The sequence below is a fragment of the Camelus dromedarius genome, chromosome X (assembly GCF_036321535.1).
Source record: "Camelus dromedarius isolate mCamDro1 chromosome X, mCamDro1.pat, whole genome shotgun sequence".
In the NCBI taxonomy this organism is placed as follows: domain Eukaryota; kingdom Metazoa; phylum Chordata; class Mammalia; order Artiodactyla; family Camelidae; genus Camelus; species Camelus dromedarius.
This window is the reverse complement of record NC_087472.1, coordinates 104,653,360-104,674,374: the sequence shown is the minus strand read 5'-3', so window position 1 is coordinate 104,674,374 and position 21,015 is coordinate 104,653,360. Positions and strand designations below refer to the sequence as shown.

Here is a 21,015-nt window from a genome sequence, read left to right as displayed (position 1 = left end):
CATTTGTAATGTTAATATGGAACATGGATTGCAAATGTTTCATCATTCTGAAAGAAAAAAGCAGATTATTCCAACATTTGAGATTTTTAAAAACCTGATGATTTAAGCAGACACTGCTTCCTTTTTTCTAATATCTATGCCGCCCCATCTTCTGCAGTAATATTTTTAGCTAGCTGCTCAGCTAATGATTACATTTCCCAGAATCACTTGCAGTTTGGTGCTGTGCTCATATGAACAAGTTCTGGCTGTTGGGACATGAGAAGTGACATGTGCAACTTCCACAAAATGGCCTTGAAGAGAAGGGCTTGCCTAACCTTTTCTTCTTCCTACCGGCAGGAATGTGAGGGTGATGGCAGGAGCTGCAGCAGCTGTTTTCAACCATGAAAGCCACGTCATGAGTATGACAGAATAAGAGTTTAAGTCTCTGACTTTTTTTTTTTGGAGGAGAGCCACCATACCCCCAAGCACTTCCACATCAGAGGGATGGAAACTTCTGGAATGCTTAAGTTCTTATTAACATTTTTGGGGGGGTCCATTATAGTAGATAAATCTATGTCCCAGATAATTAGTGTGATAACAAAGTAATGAAATTATCTGTGTGTTTTGTTCTATAAAAAGTAATTAACAGAGAACTCAGAAATACACCCACACACTTACGGTCAATTACTTTCTGGCAAAGGAGGCAAGAATATACAATGGAGAAATGACAGTCTCTTCAATAAGCCATGCTGGGAAAACTGGACAGCTACCTGTAAAAGAATGAAACTAGAACATTCTCTAACACCATATACAAAAACAAACTCAAAATGGATTAAAGACCTAAATTGAAGACCGGAAACCATAAAACTCCTTAGAGGAGAACATCAAATACTCTTCAGCATAAATCATAACAATATTTTTTGGATCTGTCTCCTGCAGCAAAGGAAGTAAAAGCAAAAATAAACAAATGGGATCTAATTAAACTTAAAAGCTTTTGCACAGCAAAGAAAACCATCGACAAAACAAAAAGACAACCTACTGAATGGGAGAAAATATTTGCAAATGATATGACAGATGAGGGGTTAATATAAAAAATATGTAAACAGCTCATACAACTCAACATCAACAAACAAACAAACAACCTGATTAAAAAATGAGCAGAAGACCTGAATAGACATTTCTCCAAAAAGGACATGAAGATGGCCAACAGGAACATGAACAGATGCTCAACATCACTAATTATCAGAGAAATGCAAATCAAAACTACAATGAGGTATCACCTCACACCTGTCAGAATGGCTGTCATCAAAAAAAAAATACAAACAACAAATGCTGGTGAGGATGTGCAGAAAAGGGAACCACCACTGGTGGGAATGCAAATTGGTACAGCCACTATGAAAAACAGCATGGAGGTTTCTCAAACAACTAAAAATAGAACTACTATTTGACCCAGCAATTCTACTGCTGGGTATATATCCAAAAAAACCCAAAAGCATTAATTTGAAAAGATACATGCACCCCAATGTTCATAGCAGCATGATTTTTAATTGCCAAGATATGAAAGCAACCTAAGTGTCCATCAACAGATGGATGGATTAAGATGTGGTATGTATGTATGTATCTGTGTGTGCACACACACACGATGCAGTTCTACTCAGCCATAAAAAAAGAGGGAAATTTTGCCATTTGCAACAATATGGATGGACTTGGAGGGTAACACACTAAGTGAAATAAGTCAAACAGAAAAAGAAATACTGTGTGTCACTTAAATGTGCAATCTAAAAAATGCAATCAACTTGTGAATATAACAAAAAAGAGAAGACTCACAGATACAGAGAACGAACTAGTGGTAACCAGTGGGGAGAGGGTGGGGGAAGGACAATACAGAGGTAGGGGATTAAGAGGTACAAACTCTTATGTTTAAAATAAGCTGTAAGGATATATTGTACAACATGGGGAATACAGCCAATATTTTATATTAACTATAAATGGAGCATAACCTTTAAAAGTTGGGAATCGCCATATTGTACACCTGTGACTTACATAATGTTGTACATCAACTATACTTCAATACCAAATAATTACAGGGGAGGATATGGCTCAGTGGTAGAGTGCGTGCTTAGCATGCACACAGTCCTGAGTTCAATCCCCAGTACCTTCATTAAAAAAAAAAAAAAAACCCTAATTACTTCACACCAAAAAACAAAGAAAAAAACAATAATTTAAAAAGTGTACATATAAGGAACTGTTCTTCTAAGCAACTGGACATCTAATCAAGCTGCTAAAGAATTTCCAGAGACGATAAACAATTTACATGAATTTACTAGGTCCTAAAATGGCAGTCCTTAAGATGCTCACTCACCTTACTCATTGGATCTGGCCCAGCCAACTGCGACCACTTTCCAAGAATCTGACCTATCATCAAAAGCGTGCCGCCACTGAGATCATGAAAACATATGAGCCCCGGGTTTCCCGATTCCCTTTCCTGTGCTGGGAGAAGAAAACAGGCAGGCGCACCACCAGCTGAAAGTTCCCCGTGGCCATAAGCCCAACACCCAACCAAGCAAATCAACCGTACGATTATCTGATCCTGACTGCATCACCTCCAACCAGATCCTCTTGATGGATCATGGTTGGTAAGGAACACAGAGATGGGGCCAGAGTGCTGGGGTTCAAATACTGGCTACTGGCATTGCCACTTTCTGGCTCTGTAGCCTCAGTGGCCCTATATGTGAAATGGTGAGAACTGCATTGGGTGATGCAGGTAAGGTGCATAGAACAGCACCCACCCAGAGTAAAGACTCAGGAAATGTTTTATATATATATCACGCATGTACACATACATGGTATATATCCTATGTGTACATACGTATACAGTAGACACGCATGTTATACACGACACGCATGTGCATGCATGTCCGTCTACACACATGTATGTTATATATCACATATCCATTTTCTATATAATGGGTATGTATATATGTGGTATATATCTGTGCATCTCCGTTTCTTGAGTAACACACACCTATATTGTGATTTCTTTGAAAACTAAGTAGATTCATAAAAAACAAAGTGCCCTTCTGTCCCGAGTCCAGAACCTTGTCAAAGCTGCTTCTCCTGCGTTTGTAATATACCTAATAATTAAGTGCATCTGCCACTGAAATGTCCCCAAAGGGGCTCTGAAAGGCCCAGCGGGATTTTCAGCTGCTCAGGCCCAACCTCAGGGGCGGGATGCAGCTGGGGGCACAGAGCAGGCAAGGCGTCTAAGGCAGCCGCCTCTAGACCTGCCTCACCAGGCTTTAAACTACAATTATATTTTCTCAGTGACCAAGGGCACTTAATTGAGGCCTCAAAAAAAGAGAGATGCTAATACAGAAATAAACACACTCTGCCAATGAAGGATTTCTGGATAGGCGGAGATGGATGAAAGCATGGCTCACAGTTGAAGCAGGACTCTTTCCCACGCTGCCCCCAAGGTTTTGGAAAGGATATTTAAAAAAGAGGGGGAGAGCAGACACATATTTATATAACCCGGGAGGATACAGAATGCAACTTATGCACAGACGCATCTACATCTATCGTTACTCCCCACTTACCCAGGATTTGAAATGCTCTGGAAGCTTCCGTCATTTACAAAACAGTCAAGTATAAAGACTCTGAGTGGTCAACAGCTACCACAAAACTCCTGGGCACCCATCCACCGCGGCTTTCTGCAATGCTTAAGTTAGTTTACAAAGAACACATATTCGTTTATGAATTTGTGCGTGTGTGTGTTTTAAAGAGATGCCATCTTTTAAAAAATAAGCAAAATCAGGCAGCAGATTGGCTGTCAGGGGATCTCTGTGACAGCAGAGGGAAGACAGCAATCAACTGAAACATTCAAATCCAGCGTTGAAGGGACTCAGGAGAAAAGTGGGCACGTGGCCTCAAAGACAGCCGCTGACTGAAGACAGCCCAGACTGCGCCCACGTGCAATCCGTCCCCTGGGCCCTCAATTCCCCACCCCACACTCTGGTAAGGCTGTTTTGCTCAGGTAAACCTGGCCAGGACACACAGAAGTTATTTTTAGACATTCAAATTTTTTTAACAGTGGCAATTTAAAAAATATCGTTAGTGCTTTAGAGTAATAACCTCTGGAGTTTCTCAAGACAACTGAGATCAAGTTACTTTCGGAAATGCCAGTTAAACAAGGAGTGACTCACTGGACGTGAGCAAATGACTCGTAGAGATTTTTACAGCCATCAAACTGTAGGTATTTTTAAAGCAAGGAATGACACAGCCTGTCATTTTAAGTACAAAGTCACCATGGCAACGATAACATATACCCTATCTCCTCTACCCTAAAGGTAAGTTTTCATAGGTAATAAAATGATAGGCACAATTAAGTGAAGCATTCAGTTTAAGACTACACTATATAAGAGATGAGAATTTGTCGAACATTCAAGCAATGCCTTAATTAACATGCAGGTTCCCGTGATGGTGTCATCAGGCTTCTGAAGAAAGAAGTGTCACGTTCTGATGATGGTCCATTATGTTATTACAGTTACTGACATCATTTACGGTTTATTTGGTGATGCAACCTGTGCTTCTGATCCGTTTGATTACCAACCGTCTCTATTTCATCCCTGATTGCATTCAACTGCCGATGATCATTTGTGACATTCAGAAAATGCCCTTTTGCGAAGGTCTGATTCTCCCCAGCTGAGTATGTGTTCGGCAGGCTGTTCACTTGCAAAAGCAGCGACATTCAGCTCTAACGAAATCTGAAATGTGTTCCTTACTGTCATAAAAGTAGCCAGCTGCTTGGTCAAAGAAGAAAGGTCCCCTACATGGTAATACAGGCGGGAGAAACAGACCAGTACTGGCACCATTCTATCACCAGAAGAAAGCGCTTTTTTGAACACCTTTCTGTTCTTCTCTTTTCATCTTATCGTAGTTTTCCTGCTCTGGTGGGAGGTACATGTCTCCCACCAGACCGCGGGCTCTTCCTCAAGGCCAAGGACTCTCTCATTCCCCACCGTGGTTCTCGTACTTACAGCTGCACTCGGGCAATGAATAGGCACAATGCACACTGGGAAGCAGGCTGGTCAAAGAAGCTGTGTCTCACAAAATGCCCCCGAGGACAGCAACAAAAGCAGCGACATCGCAGCAAGTAACTACCGTGGACGTTCAGAGCTTGGGCTCAGCTGGAGCCGTCTTCTTTCTCTCCAGGCACTGCGGCAGCTGACTGTGACAATGACAAAGCAGTAGACCTTCTCGGTGACATTACAGAGACAGTTCCTCACGGGAACAGAAGTACAGACAACTCCCAGTTGCCTGGGCCGATGAGCTACAGTGGGGCCGATCTTTCTTTCCTTCATGGTCACTCACTTCCCTAACGTCTCAACTCCCTTGGTTTACTCATTTGGAGAAGCCATCTAATCTTTCTTCAACTTCAGGAGTGGGTCCAGAGAGGCTAGACCTTGTATCATGGAGATTTCAATATGGTGGACATCACAAAGAGGGATCAGGCAAATGGACTGGAGGCAGGGGTGGGAGACAGGAAGGGGGGAGTTTCTTGACTGGCCAGTATGTGGCTCTGTGGTCTTTGTCTGATAATATTTTCATGAACAAATACCTGCTTTCAAATATAAGGATAAGTACTACAATAAAGAGGGTCCTGATTACTTGCTGTTTCACATTAGGATAGTTTTTTTTTTTTTAATCAAACTGGAGTTGATTTACAAAGTTGTGTTTGTTTCTGGTGTACAGCAAAGTGATTCAGTTATATACATTTACATTATTTTTCATTATAGGTTATTACGAGCTATTGAATATAGTTTTCCCTGTGCTGTACCTTAGGACCTGGATGTTTATCTAGTCGGTATATAGTAATTTGTATCTGCTAATCCCAAACTCCCAATTTACCACTCCCCTCCGGGATAAATTCTTAATTCTAGGAAACAAAGATACGGATTTCTCTATTCTCAATTTCATCCTCAAAGAACAACTTTGTATTTACTTCAAGTAACGTTCATGAATGTTTAGCAGTGAAAAATTGCAAAAGAATAAGACTTCCAAACAACCTGTGTAGGAGCCTCAGTATGTGAAATGATACTGGATTTTTCTCACAAAGATGTAAAAGTAAGGGGCATGGATTGAAAATTCTGAGTCAGATAGAAATAGAAATCTGTTTAAGAATAGTTCAATTGTACAGAGATAAAAACTTGATGCTTAGCTGGAAATGACCATATTTTTATCAATTTCAACTAAAAATATGAAGGGGAAATGTCCCTACAAAGAGAAGCTACAGTTAATTTTCTGTGCCAATAATGACCTCTCAAGAAGCATTCTTTAAATATGAGTGAAATAACAAACCGAATGTAACTAGAGAGTTTCATCCGTTTCCTTCTTAGCAGTTACCCAGACAGGTGTACCACACACCTGGAGAGAACACAGCACACAAATCCACACTTACATAGTAGATAGACTGGGGAAGTAATCCTTTGCTTCACCAAAAGAGTTGCTAAAGGACAGCATTCTTTGGTTCTTAAGGATCTGTGAGGGAAACCCCAGGTTTGGGGTTTAGACACCAAAGCCAGTACCCATTGAAAACTCATGAGAATGAGGCTCTAGCCACATATGAGAACGCCATATTGGATGCCCTCCCATGGCCAGATAGTGTCTATTTCATGTGTCTCAGCTCAGTATCTTCACCAATGCTGGGGAGTATCAGGGAAATGTAACACTTAACCCAGCCATCGTAGTGTTCATTAGCAGCTCTTAGAAGAAAATAAAAAGGTTAAATCTATTGCTTGAAATCAAATGGCAGAGGTTCACCACAATGTTCTACACGATCTTCTTTTATTACAGGAATATTTGAGAGTTTGCTAGAAAGAGGCTGAAATAATAAAACCTTCCAAGTAAAAAGAATTTTCTGAAGTTGATTATGATTCGGTTTTAGATCATATATGCAATCATCATTTGTTTCATTCTTCTTATCAGAAAAAAACGCCTTGTCTGTGGTAAGAGTTCAGTGGATCTCATCTGGATTAAACAAGTAGGTACACACTGGCACCAGTAGTTAGTGACCTCCAGGACTAGGGCTGTCCGCCTCAGAGAGAGGCTTGTCCCGAAGGCTCATCTTCCGAAAGGCACCTTCTGAAGTCAGCAACTCCTTCTACACCTGGGTCCCTTTCTTTGGTGTCTAGAACCTCTTGCTCTAATTCAGGCCAAACGCCAAACCTTCCCACAGGCTATGTGCTTTAAAGGTTTGCAAGGACTATCTTTCGCGACTTCAAAAGGTCAATCTAAGTGTTTTCCAACCTTGGCCCTCTTGACATAGGGGCCAGGTGACTATGTGCTTGCGGAGGGGTGGGTTCTGGGTATCATAGGATGTTGAACAGCATCTCTGGCCTCTATCCACTAGATACCAGTAGCACACTCTGCCACGATCCCAGCTATAAGAATCAAAAACGTCTCCAGACATCACCAACGGTCCCCTGGGGCGCAAAATAGACCCTAGTGGAGAATCACTCGTCTGATAAACTCTTCTTCAAACAAAAAAAATTACTCATGGTTGCTTCTTGAAGAATCGGAAGCCTCCATTTCTCACCAGTCCTTGCAGGAGTGAGCACCTGACGTTGCAAATACTGCCTCTGGGCATGTGAGTTAAGAGCCCGCCCAGGTGGGAAGGCCCACATCTTCAAGCTCCCAAGCAAGCAGAAGTTTCTGACCAACAACCTGCACTACAGCACAGTTACGCTGGTCAGAAGTTTTCTTTTTCTTTTTAAAGATACCTCACTCATCATGTTAGGCGGAGGAAACTACAAGTCCATCACCAAGTAGAAATCCCGCCATTTTGGCTCAAATCCCCCAAAGCTAAAATAAGATGATAAAAAATAAAAAGAACTTGACTTTCAGGTCCAAATTTAGACTTCAGTTTTAAATGTGAGAGTTTCTACGATGAGAGACCACTCCAAGACAAAGACAAGGAACAAAAAGAAGTGAATTTTAAGAACGGATTCTTAATGACTGGGGCCTTTCCAGATTACTCAAATCTAAATGTATGGAAGTCTGTGTGTCTGGGGCGGGGGCCGTGTCGTGGGGGCTGGCCTCTATTAAAAACTGCATCTCCAAAGATTTGTTCTAGGAGAATTTACATTACATTTCAGGAGAATTACATTTGTGATTTCTGTTGCCTCCGAATAAATAAACAAAAGTCTGAGGGCTTGAGGAGGACTAAGAATAGTCCTGTGAAGTGATGGGGAACAGCCACACATGTAATCTCATTTGACAGCTGAATAAACCGCTTTCCGGAATAAATGAAGTTCGCACGCCAGCCCAGGGCTGGCTTCCCCCTGGCAGGGTGAGCAGCTACGGAAAAATATTCCAGGAAAAATTTTCCATGAAACTACTTCGGGAAACCCAGGAATTCTGAATCGACCGAGAAAAGATCATTTTCGTGAGTGACCTCCCCAAGAGGCGCATTTAAATGATTCGAGGGTTACCTTAGATGAACGGCTCTTAGACGAGTGGAAAATTGGCTTGCTTTCTTTCTCTTTCAACTGAGAGTTTGCATTTTGAATGTAAACTTGGTCTCTGTAATGGAGTAGATAGGGTCATATTTTTCTTTTACAAGAAATCCCAGTTTGACATATCGAGGGCTGGATTTTCTTGTCTGATTAGAATGTATCTAGGGTTGGTTGCAGTCAGGAGACCTCACTGCACTTCTCATGACCAGGCTGGTGGGTGATGACGCAGAACCAGCTTCGCCTGCAGCTTCTGTATGAATCCGAACCAGTTTTCACATTCAGCTGCAATTTGTCACAGGTCTGTGCGAGGAAACCATGACATCCCATGGAAATGGTTTTGACCTCGACTGACTTTTTCTTTTCAGAACAGCCGTAGAAACTATAAGGCACCTTCCATATATATTTTTAAAGGTGTGCAGAAACATTATTGAGGGATGTAAAAGAAGATCTAATTGTCTGAAAAGATATACCATGTATTCGAATGGAAGATTCAATACAGTGAACACGCTAACTATCATGAAAATTATTCTGTAAATTCATGGTAATCCCACTCAAAGTCCTAACACGGATGCTTGTGGAACATGAAAGGCTGATTCCAAAAGCAAAAAACGAAGAACATCTCAGACTCTTTTAAAGAAGAACAAGAGAAGAAACCTTCTCCTAGGAGACTATCCAGGCTTATTTTAAATCTCTACTGCTTAGGACAGTGCAGTCTTTGCTCATGGTTGACAGAGTAGACCAGATGAACAGCAATGGAGTCCAGAGATGTACGCACAGGTACAGTAGAGAAATGGAATACATGTGAGATCATATTATATCCAGATCAGTGGGGAAAGAATAAACTGTTAAGTATGTGGTGGTTTCTGTATAGCAGTTGTAAAACAGAAATCGATTTCTACCTCATACTGTATCCAAAACTTAAAATCTCCATGGAATAAAGTCTGGGGGGAAAAAAAAAACATGCTTAAAAAGAAACTTTAGAAGAGAATACAAATGAATATCTTCCTGACCTTGGAGACAGGAAGAATTTTCAAACAAGGCAACAATAAAAGGTTCAAATGAAAAAATAAAGAAAAAGACTGATAATTAGGGCTTTAGTATGATAAAAAAAAAACATTCAGCACAACAAAAGATGTGTTCAACAGAGGTCAAAGATCAGCCACAGAGAGGAACATGATACTGACAACATATGTAACTAAGGGTTAGTATCCAGAATGTATAAAGAATCACCACAAATTGAGAGGAAAAAAATAAAAGGATACAAATGAAAGAGAAAAGCCATATGGCCAATAACCTACCCCAAAGTCTCAACGTCTCTAGGGAAATTCAACATCAAAAACAATGAAACACCACTTCACACCTGTAAGATTTTTGAAAATGTTTAAACTGTGACAATACCAAATGCTGGAGAAGATTTGGAGAAACTACAATGCTCAGATACTCCCGGTTCAAGTATAAATTGACCCCAGGAGTGAGGAAGCAGTGGTGACTCTATACACTTTAAAGCCAGCTCTGTGTGATGACAGAGCATTCAGTTTGCTAACTCTATCACTACTTCAGTCGATAAAATGACAAAATTCCCCACTGAAGGAATGAAGGCAGGGTATTACTAAGTCCAAATAATGCAAGAAGAAAAGTTAATTTGGCCAAAACAGTTGTGTATCTATTTCTAAACGTTCTCAGGATAATAAAACCAATTCAACCCTTTTTCCAGACCTGCACTCCACTTGGCACAGCCACTAGCCAACAGCTCGCTAACTACTGTTAATTCAGACAATTCCTAAAACTCTGTCTTCTTCAGGGAACTAACTGGGAGGAGGTCTTAACGCCTGTTCTATCCTTATACCCTGAAGCCAGAAAATATTCACGCTGGTAACATCCTGAGTAAACACACACCACCTACAACTTCCTCTTTATTCAAAATCCTTGGTGATGTACTTTCCACGTGCAAGGTGCCTAATGGGATACCTTATCTTTGTCATCCCTTCAGCTGTATGCACGCTTTCCATGTACCCAGCTCCCATCCATTACTTCCAAAGTCCTCCTCACACCTGCTGTGTCCATGTTTCCTACTTAGAACAGAGGGCAGAAGCCAGTGGTTTATGCACTCCCTAAAGCAGCGCTACGCGTGATGGTATTTCGTAAATGATTTTAACCATGATGGTTTAGAAGCACGTCTATTTTCTGGACGGAAAACATCACTGAGTTTTAGAATAATATCACTAATGTTGATCAAAAGTTACCAGACCAAAAAAAGTTCGTACTGTATGATTCCATTTGTAAGAAGTACACAAACTGGCAAAACTACGTTGGCAGAAATCAGGAGCGATTACCCTCGGTCGGGGTGCCTGAAAGCAAGCCCGCAGGGGATTTCTGAGGGGCTGGTAATACTCCACTAATTAATCTGTGTACTCGTTAAGTTTGCAAAAATTTATCAAGCTGGAAGCTTGTGATTTGCCCACTTTTTATGTATATATTATACTTCAATACCAAATTGGAAACTGACTTTTGAATATTTGTGCCTCTTACAAAACATCTAAAAATATGTGCGATAAAATATCATTATGTAATAGAGCTTGAAACAGTTCCTGGTAATCCAGGATAGCGGCTTTGCAAAATGACAGTAATTCATGGAATGAAAATTCATCTCTTTAATGTTCTGAATTCTGCTTCACTTAAGCATGGATACTGTCAGAATACGCCGCATAAGAAAACGAAAAGGAAAATAGAAAATGAAGGGCTGCTCATTGTGGGAAGGAACAGATGCCCGAATTCAAGCTGCCATTTTAAAAGCCTCCATTTAAACATTCTTTTCAGGGAGTTGTGAAACACCACATTCCTCAACCTAAAAGCAAGACCCGATACACACACAAAATGGCAGCTTTTGCCGGCCCCTTCTAACCCTCACTTCCAAGGTTCCCGGCCTCTCTACACTAGAACTATTTAGCAAGTATGCTCAAATCTCTCGAAAATCACCAACTTAAGGTCTCCATCTGGGAAGAGTTAAGGATGGGGGCGAGCAGGGGGATGAATGGCTGTTCAAAAAAGGATCTCTGTGAGCAACAAGGGGGAAAATCAGTCCCTTCTCTTACAACTCCTGCATCTCTCAAACACATGGAAAAATATAATCAAGTCATTACTACAGACTCTAAGGATGAAACAGAATGTGCAGGGTGTTGCCTTAAAGGCTTAATCTAGGTAGATTTAATTATAGTTAAGGAGATGAATTCTAAATTTGGAAAGACGATCAAGGTAATTAAGGATGTTAAGCAATGGGACTAGATCCTTGATGCCTTTCTACTTAATGAAGACAACAAAAGATGATGAAAACAATTACTGGAAGCAAAAGGAACTTCACATAGATTCAGTTCTTTCAGAGATAAAGCACCCTAGACATCGGAACAAGTGTTCGAGGAAAGCCAGACACTCTACTCCTAGAGGTGCTTGCTCTTACTGATAAGTTAGTTTAAGCACCATTTTACTCCAAAGAAAGAGTGGATTACGTGGTCTGCAAGGCTCCTCGTTATATCTCCAGATTCTCCGGTGATGGTAAAAAAAAAAAAAAAAGTTATGAAAACAACAACAACAACGAAACTTCCTTCAGCTAGAAAAATCAAGTATCCCTTTTGGAAGGATAACATCTTTTTAACCAGCAATTTTTTTTTTTCATTCTGTAGCTGTGCTCAAACAAGTCTTCAGTGATTAACTAAAAAAAAAAAAAAAAAAAAAAAAAAAAAGTCTTCAATGATGCCACTAGTCAGATTTTATAATATTCTGGAACACAAAAGGTTTTCAATCCCTCTTCCTATAAAGCAGTGGTTCCCAATATGGGGTGATTTTGCTCCCCCATAGTTGTTATTTGGCAACATCTGGAGGCATTTTTGGTGTCACAACTAGGGGGGTGTTACTGACGTGCAGTGGGTGGAGGCCAGGGATGCTGCTAAACACCCTACAGTGCACAGGGCAGCCCCTCACGGTCAAGAATCATGCAGCCTCAAATGTCAAAAGTGCTGAGGTTGAGAAACCCTGATCTAAAAGTACACTTTCTGAACAGTAAGAAAAGGAGACTTCTTTCATTTCAGTATCTGTCTCCAGTTGCTCCAGAGAAGAAACTCTGTAGAATTTAACAGTCCTAAAGAAAACAAATATACAAGCTGATACTAAGCAATAACTCTAGCTTGAGAATGTTTACAATAGATCTTGTCCAACCAAGTTCAAATATCCAAGTTATACAGCCATTAAGAGTAAAATTCAAAACATCAAATTTAAGTACTTTTTCCTTTGGCAGATTTTATTTCTAACCAAGTAAGCAATTTTTTCTTCTAGATGTTAAAATCCTGTTTTCTGATTACTAGAAAATGTACTCCTTTTCAATTAAGTGATCAGCTCACCTATCACATGTAAGTATCAACCTACTAAATTTTAAAATAAATGACCAAGATTGATCAAGAAAAATAAAGAGACTACAAATTATCTACTTCACTAGGAATGTTGAACAGGAGAACATCACTACAGATCCTACAGACAACAAGATTAAATAAATACAAAAATATTATGAACAACTTTATGTCAATAAAGTTAATAACTTAGATAAAATGAAAAAGTCCTTGAAAAACACAACTTACCAAAACTAAAACAGAGAAATAAGAAACCTGAATAGTAATATCTCGGTTAAAGAAACAGAATTCATAATGTAAAACATTTCTGTGAAGAAAACTCTAGGCCCAGAAAGCTTCGCTGATGAATTCTTTCAAGTATTTAAGGAGTAAATAATGACACTTTTGAAATTAATAATCAAATAAATAAATAGACAGGGGCTGGGTTCCATGTCCACGCCTAACCTCTCTGGAGTCGCCAGAAGAGATCCTTTCCATCCCCAAAAGGCTCACCTTTCTCCGCCACTTCAGCTTTTCAAAGGGAGGAGGCAACAGACAACATTAAAATTATTCTTGTAAGATTCACCTATGTGTGTCCATTTGTAATCAATTAAAACGTGTTACTCTCCATTCAGCTTTCAGTGCCTTTCCCCTCATCTTACTTTTCCCTTTTCCCCCCACACCCATTCTCTGCTATGGCCAGGCCAGTTTCTGCAGGATCCCACCAGCAAACCTTGCTCACGCCTCCTCTCTTCCTCTGTGTACCCTAACCCTTTCCACCCTGTTCTCAACACACTTCAAATACAAGTCTCCACCAGAAGCGTCATACAAGCTACAGAGTCTAGGTTTCTTTTATCTCCTCAGGTAGATTGTCACTTCTCTCCAGCTGTCACTTTCCTGCTTAAAATCCCTTTGTGATTCTTTGTGACCAACAGGGTAATGATCAAGTTCTTGCCTGGCTCTTCACTGCCTGGCCTGGCCTCTCTTCTAGGCTCAGCTCTCCCCTCTCCCCCACCTTCAGGCCACGCCCAACTCCTCCCCGTTCCCAGGCAGCAGCCTCTGCTATGCCTCCTACTTTTGCACATCTGTACACCGGGCCTGGGATGCCCTCTCCCAGACCCTGCCCGCTGTCATATCCTGCTCATTCTTCAAGACTGAGATCAAAGATAACTGCCTGCCGAGAAAATCCTTCCCAGAAATACCCCCTACCCTTTTTCCCCCCGGCTCAGACATAGGGGGTTATTTGACAGGACCTTGTATTTACTTTTATTATAATCGTCTATCTGCATCTTTGAAATGACTGTGGTGATCTGAGGACAAGACTAGGATGGATGGATGGATTTATTGATGGATGGATGTGCGGATGTATTTATTTATTCATTTATTTTTGCTTCACGACTTAACATAGTACCTAACCTAGCCCATCTGAGCAGGACTCAATGTTTGTTGACTGAACCGCTGTCTTATATTCCCAAGAGCCTTCATGGTGATGGGCATGCAACAGGAACTCAAACACTTAAGAGACTGGCACATGCGAGCTGCATGGCAAAGCAACAGGTATTCGTTGAACCCAACCACTCAAGGTGAGAATGGAAACTCAAGACCCTTGTTACTTTTTAATCCTCAGGGCAATAATGAATTTCACTGAGACAGAGTGTTTCACTCCAAGGTTTTTTGCACTTCAGAAATCTGACAAGAAGGAAGTACTTTTCACCAGAGAGAGGGAAACATTTTATAACATCAAAGGAAAAAAGCTAAAGGCAAAAAGAAAGTAATGAAATAACATTCAAACTGTTCTTTCGATTGTTTTTGTGTCTGTGTACGCCTACAGCAATCAATTTACTTCTCGTGACTTCAAGCTCTGAAATTACTATTCTGTGCAAATCTGTGCTCAAAGTGTTAATTATTAAAAAACAATAATTAATGTCGTTTGCCCTATTTAATTTTGTCTCGTTTATCATAGTTTGTAACACATAAATATAATTTTACATACTTTGAAAGCTATGCATTTATAATGTAGACAAACCTTAATAAAATGCATTTTCTACAATAAAACTCTTATCCTTTCAACAAATATTTGTGGAGTGCCTATAACATGTCAATTATTTGAATGAACACTGGGAAAGAACAATGAGTAAAATAATCTTTGCTCCTAACAAACTTGACATTTGAACAGAAAAGGAGACATATTAAAAACACTAATAAACTTACTAATGGTAACCAAAAAAATCATGTTACAATGATTAAATAGATGATATAGGCTGAAAGATACAGTAGAAGTTCTTACCAACGTTCCCGTAATGGACCCACCCGGTGACCCCATGTTGTCCACTCCTTTCGTAAGCCATACTCCCCACTGCCCACACAACTTGGTTTCTGAAGGCTGTTCTCCAGCACATCTGTGTACTAGTTCTCCCACCAGCTGAACTGTGTACCTCAGAAGAGTCTGGTATATTTGCTCCCAAATCTGTTTATACCAGTTGTTCTTGTTACTATAATTATGAAATTTCATTAGGTATTACACAAACGAATAAAATGAGTGCCAAAAGCAAGTTTTTATTTCTATGAAAACCAAGCTGATGGGCTTTGAAAAGCCTTAAAGATGCGTCACTTGGAAAAAGAGTTGCCAGAAGCATTGCAAGACAATTTTAAAGGTTTAAGGGGAGTGAGGGAGATGGTCCAAAAGGATTCTGCACACAGGTTGGCTCTGACTGCCTTTAAGTTCTCACTTGACTTTCAAAGGATCAAACTGGAAATCAAAAGCCACTGAACTCTGGCAGTGATTTATACATAAGAAAGATGTTAAGGAATTTCAATTAGGGCTGACACTCAAAGCCAAGACTTTGACTTTACAACAAAATACTGGTGAATTAATGTTTAAAGTCACATACGATGTGTAAGACACATATGTGGTACTTTTTAATGATCTGGCATTTTCCATAAACCATCTAATTGCTTGACCCCGGATACAGCAGATAAGGATGAATCCCTTGGAGGGGTCAAGGGGTTTGGGCAAGAGCTTTTGCTGAAGCAAAAATATACTCAATTAATTAATTACTTCCTGTTTGTCATCAGCAGTGCTCCGTGCTACTGGACTAGAGGCTGACTCAAAATTTCAGTCTGCATCCCGAGGCTTGAAGGGCACCCTCTCCAAGGCCGGAGGGTGAGCCTAGATCTTTATAGTCAAAAGGAGGGAGGGGAGCACATTCTGGGAATACTGCCTGCCCAGCTATTCACCAGGATACCATTCCTTTGTCTCCAATTGCACCCGAACTCCTGAGCAAACTTCCCAAACCAAATGCTGTGCGCACTGAATGTACCGGCCCTCGGTGTGTGCGCTTCCTTCCGAGTCTGGCCTCTGAAGGTGGCCCGGGCCCCGTGTACGGAATCCAGAAAGGCTCTCTGGAGCAGCCAGCTCTAGAGAGAAGAGGGCAGGAGAAGCCAAAGCTGGAGGCCCTAAAGAGGGTGAATCCCATGGCATCCTCCGTCAGTCTACTAGGTGAGCAAGTTGAGATGTCGGCATCCAGCGCAACCGCCAATGATGCCGGTGCTGCTGGCCTCATGACAACAAACAGCGTTTAGACAATTTGGGAGCTGTTTTCTCTTGTTTTTCCAGCATCACATGACCTTCTCATTCCTTTTTTTTCTAAATTACATCCTTCTCCATCTGTCAGGGTCCAAAGAAATAATTTCATTTAATCCTTTTAGTGTGTAGTGAACTGAGCTTAAGAAAATGATTTACCCAAGATCATGCAGCAAGTTCAGGGAATTGATGGGCCAGGACCCCAGGCCTCAGGCTCGCTCTGCTTTTCCTTGGTTTTCTGGCCCTGGGGACCACCAACACCAGCACCACCAGGAGCTGGCTAGAAACACAGAAGCTCAGACCCCACCCAGGCCCCAAGAATCAAAAACTGTTCTGTGATCAAGATCACCAGATGACTTGTACACACATTACAGTTAAAGAACTGCTCTAAACCAGTTTTTTTTTTTAAACAATGCTATGTAGTGAAATTGCCTGCATTTATATTCCTAATCCTCAGAAAAACTTCCTTACCACAAAATGGATCAAAACAGTTATTTAGCTGTTTGGCTCTATCTGATCATCTCACACATCATTTTCATTTGAAATGAGAGGCAACCCATAAAACAGAATGAGAACTTCTCTCCGGATATGTGGCCCATATGAAAGCAGGGCGGGTACGCCGCAAATGCCTCCTAAGAGGTTACTGCATGGAATTCATTTCGTTGGTATGTCTTCAGGCCTATGAACAAAGTAACAGCATCAAAATTCTCTTAGGCCATGTGAGTTTCCAACGGATAAAACCAGAGTAACAGAGAGAGGGAGAGAGCGAGCGAGCGAGCGAGCAAGTGAGCGTGCACACTTGCTCAGAGGCCAAATGTGGAACTCTTCAGCCAGTGAAATAATTAGTTTCAACTCAACTCATTTAGGTGGTGTACTGCATACAAACAGTACATCGACATCTTCCCATTGTGCACAACCACCAAAGGTACTGAAAAGGCAAACACACTTCAAACATCAATCGGCTCATTGCATTTACATGAACTGTCCAGAATAGGCAAATCCAAAGAGACAGAAAGTAGATCAGTGGTTGCTAGGGGCTGGCAGGGGAGGGTGAGCGGGCAGTGATTTCTAATGGATACAGGCTTTCTTTCTGGGTGGTGGGAGCAACAAAGCTGAAAACATACTAAAAATCACTGACTTTGTGCACTTCAATGTGTGAACAGCATGGCGTGTGAATTTTATCTCAACAAAGCAACTTAAAATAAACTAAATTGGCAACAACTTTTAAAAACATGGTTTTTTTAAGATGCATTGAAAGAAAAAAATGTACACATCACAACTGCTCATTATTTCATCTGTCAACTTAGATATTTTGAATACCTTAAAATTTGAGTCCAAAGGGGCTCTTACTTCCACAAACCTCACCCATTTGACCAGGATATTAACTGATGCCACATTAAGGAAGTGACTTGATACAAGAACCAAAGTCTGGCTCAATGGACAAATGGTCAGAATTTTCCCAACGTTAAATCATTTCAATTAAAACATTCATAAAAGTATGTTCGGTAATTAACTACATCTGGAAAAATAAAACCAGTTTATGGCCCGGTGGTGTATTTACTAAGAATCGACCAAAGGAAATCAGTATGTTTCCTTTCTGGCATGAAGGGGACTTTTTTTTCTTTAACGTAAAAACTCAAAACTAAAACCAAGGATACTGCCAGACCCATTGAGGCATGCACAAATTAACATCAATTGGCAACTGAAGTGGAGAAGCAACAATTGTCCAAGACACAAAGTACTTCCTTGAGAACAGACCTCCGGTGTGGGCACTGGCTTCATGAGAACCACATCTCACTTGCACACCTACTGCAAAATAAACCCGCCCTCCCCCCCACCCCCAACTAAGCCCAGGGTATTGTGAAAGTCATTGCGAACACCGTCCCCAAGGGGTAATTCGACACTCAATTTCTGACCCGTGCAAATCCGAATACCTAGCGTCAAAAAACCAGAAATAACTTTATTTCAGGAAAATTAATGGCTGCTTTTCTGGAGACTGCACTTGTGTGTCACTTCAACATCTTTGTGCCGAGCATTGCGGAAACAGTTGCAGACCGTGACTACTCAGTGGGGGCATTAAGAGAAGTAGGAACCAGAGATACAGGTCACGTGATTCTGCCCTTTCTAGAAGGATCTTATCCTAGCTCCTCCCTAACTTTTTGGTAAGAAATTGTCCCGTTGGATGACACGGGGCGGGGGGGGGGGGGTAAGGGGAACTTTTTTCCTTTCATATTTTGATCACCTAGTAGATTTACAGAGAAAAAAAAAAAAAGGTTTAACTCTCCCATTCTTTGAGCTTCCTTTTAAATGCAAAATAATGGGCCCTCCTTACTAACCCTCACCAAAATGTTAATCGATACAAAATTACCTCCGCCCTCCCACCCCAACCCCAGCACTCAATTCACAGCAGAGGGAACGTAGGAGTAGGGTAGGGGGCTAGGGGCTCGAGCAGGGCATTCCCAAGCTCTCCCCAGTGGCCCGCAAATGGTTAAACCCACTGACTCCTTCATTAGGAATGCTTCGGAGGGGTTCCTCAGTCTTTGTGGCTTTTGTGGCGCTTGTGGCTGGAGTCTGTCTGCCACTAGAGAAGGATAATACAGCAGGCAGAGAACACCCTTTCCCAGGCACATTTCCAGGGGTGCAGCGTGATCAGGTTGATTTCCCCCCCGCACTCTGTACCAGTTTTCCTAGCGATACAGTGTCCCCATTTAACGACATGTTGCTGACGGCAGTATTTCGGAGGTGTCAGGAGGTGACAGACAGAATCCTCCAGCCGCCTAATATCCGCCCCGGGCCAGGTGGGAGATCTGCAATCTCCACAGCTCAGCTTTTTCACCGTGACTAGTCGATCCCCCAACGGGCACTGGAACCCGCGGGGCACCCCGTCTCCACCTGCGCCCAGGTCCGCATTTTGATAGTTGCAACAGGGGACAAAGAGACTCACCCTCTGTCCCATCCTGTCCCTCTCCTCTCCCACCTTCTGGGTTTCAAGGGTCTTGGTTCCCAAATGAGCTCTCGGAAGACCCGAGGCTTGGGGAACGGGGTTGTTTGTTTCAGATGGGTTGAAGTCGAACAGGACCACGGCAGGGTGGGACCGGAACGGGCTCGGAGCTGGGAGCTCGGGCGACAGGAGATCGTCCCGAGAAAAGGGCAAGAGGCTACTCTCCACCACCCCCGAAAAACCAAGCTGGAGCTCGCAGCCCGGGACGCTCCGTCCACTCCCCCGGCTCCCCCTCCCGGGGGCCGCGCTCTGCCCCTCTGGCGAGCCGCACGCCCCTGGGCACAGCCTGAGCGCCGCCGGGGTGGGGACGCCCCCGGGACGGGGCGGGGACGCGCACCTGGGCGTTCGGGACACCTGCGCCACACCCCTCCCACCTCCAGCCTCCGCGCCACCCCCCCCGCGCCCAGCCCGGGCCGGGGAGGGGGCGCGGAGATACCCCCGCGGGGCCCCACCTGGGCAGGGGGCGGTGGCAGTGGCGCGGGGCCGGCGCGCTGGCTTACCCATGGCTGGAGACGGGCGGGCGGGGAGCGGGCCGCAGACTCTCGGGCTCCTCGGGGCCGGGCAGGGCCGGTGGCACAAGTTTGCAGGTCCGGCGGGCACGTGCGCAGGCGGGCTGCGCTGGGCGGCTGGGCTGGCGGCTGGTCCTCGCTCCGGGCCGGGGTGGGAGCGCGGCGCGGCTCCGCCTGCACTGGGGGCCGGCCGCGCCGAGAGGGGCCCTGACGTCAGCGCCGGGGGCTTTGTGCGCCCGCAGCCGGGGCCCCAACCGGGCAGCGGGCGCGCCGACGCGGCGGCTAAGCTCGCGGCTTCCTCAGGCACCCTCGAGCGAGCGCCGAGGGGCGCGGAAACCGGCAAGCGCCAGCGGGTGGGCGCAGAGAGGGCAGTGGGCTTCCAGGGTCTCGGAGGCGCCAATCTGCGTCCCAGACAAGAGAGCTATCACAGCTGGAGGGGCCTTTGCACTCTTACTCATCACCCATTCTTCAGATAAACTGAGGCCCGAGACGCTGACCCCAGGTCACCCAGTGTTGGGCGGCGTTGCCCCCAAACCACAGTCCCGGATCCTTTTGTTCACAGGGGGCTGCGGGTGGCTACTTAAGTCAGTGGGTCTCCATTCTGGTCGCACATCAGAATCAGCTGGGAAGCTTTGGAAACCCTCTTTCATCAGGGCCTCAGCAGGTGGGACCGAAGCAGCTGTGCCTCAGAAGCTCCCCAGGTGATTCCAATGTGCAGCCAAGGTTGCCAACACTGACTTGAGTTACTTGTGGGTAACAAACGACTTAGAAAGCACAGGCGGCACTCTCCCATCTGGGGTAGTGACAGATTTGGTGGTTTCCGTAATCCGCCCGCTTGATCCCTGGAAGCCCACCCCTGGCGGGCTCCCAGAGACTTTGCAGACCCGCCCCAGCCACCGCTGCCCCCGCCGCTCAGGCCTCGCGCTTGAGCCTGCAAGTGAATTAATGGTTTAACAGTGTCCGGGTCTTAAATTCCTTCTGTCTCCTTAGAGAAGAATTTTCCTGTCTCCAACGGTATTAGAAAAGCTCAGAGATCCTTGCAGTTTTTCTCCGG

General features: G+C 43.3%; 1 protein-coding gene across 1 annotated transcript in view; it reads right to left on the bottom strand.

Moving 5' to 3' along the window:
- Positions 1-20,117, bottom strand: part of GPM6B (glycoprotein M6B) — a 144,837-nt gene extending 124,720 nt beyond the window's left edge. Inside the window, exon 1 of the mRNA XM_031445933.2 lies at positions 19,953-20,117. Within this exon, the coding sequence (XP_031301793.1) occupies positions 19,953-19,956 (4 nt within the window). The 5' untranslated portion in view covers positions 19,957-20,117. The remainder of the gene's footprint in view (positions 1-19,952) is intronic.
- Positions 20,118-21,015: the final 898 nt, after the last annotated feature.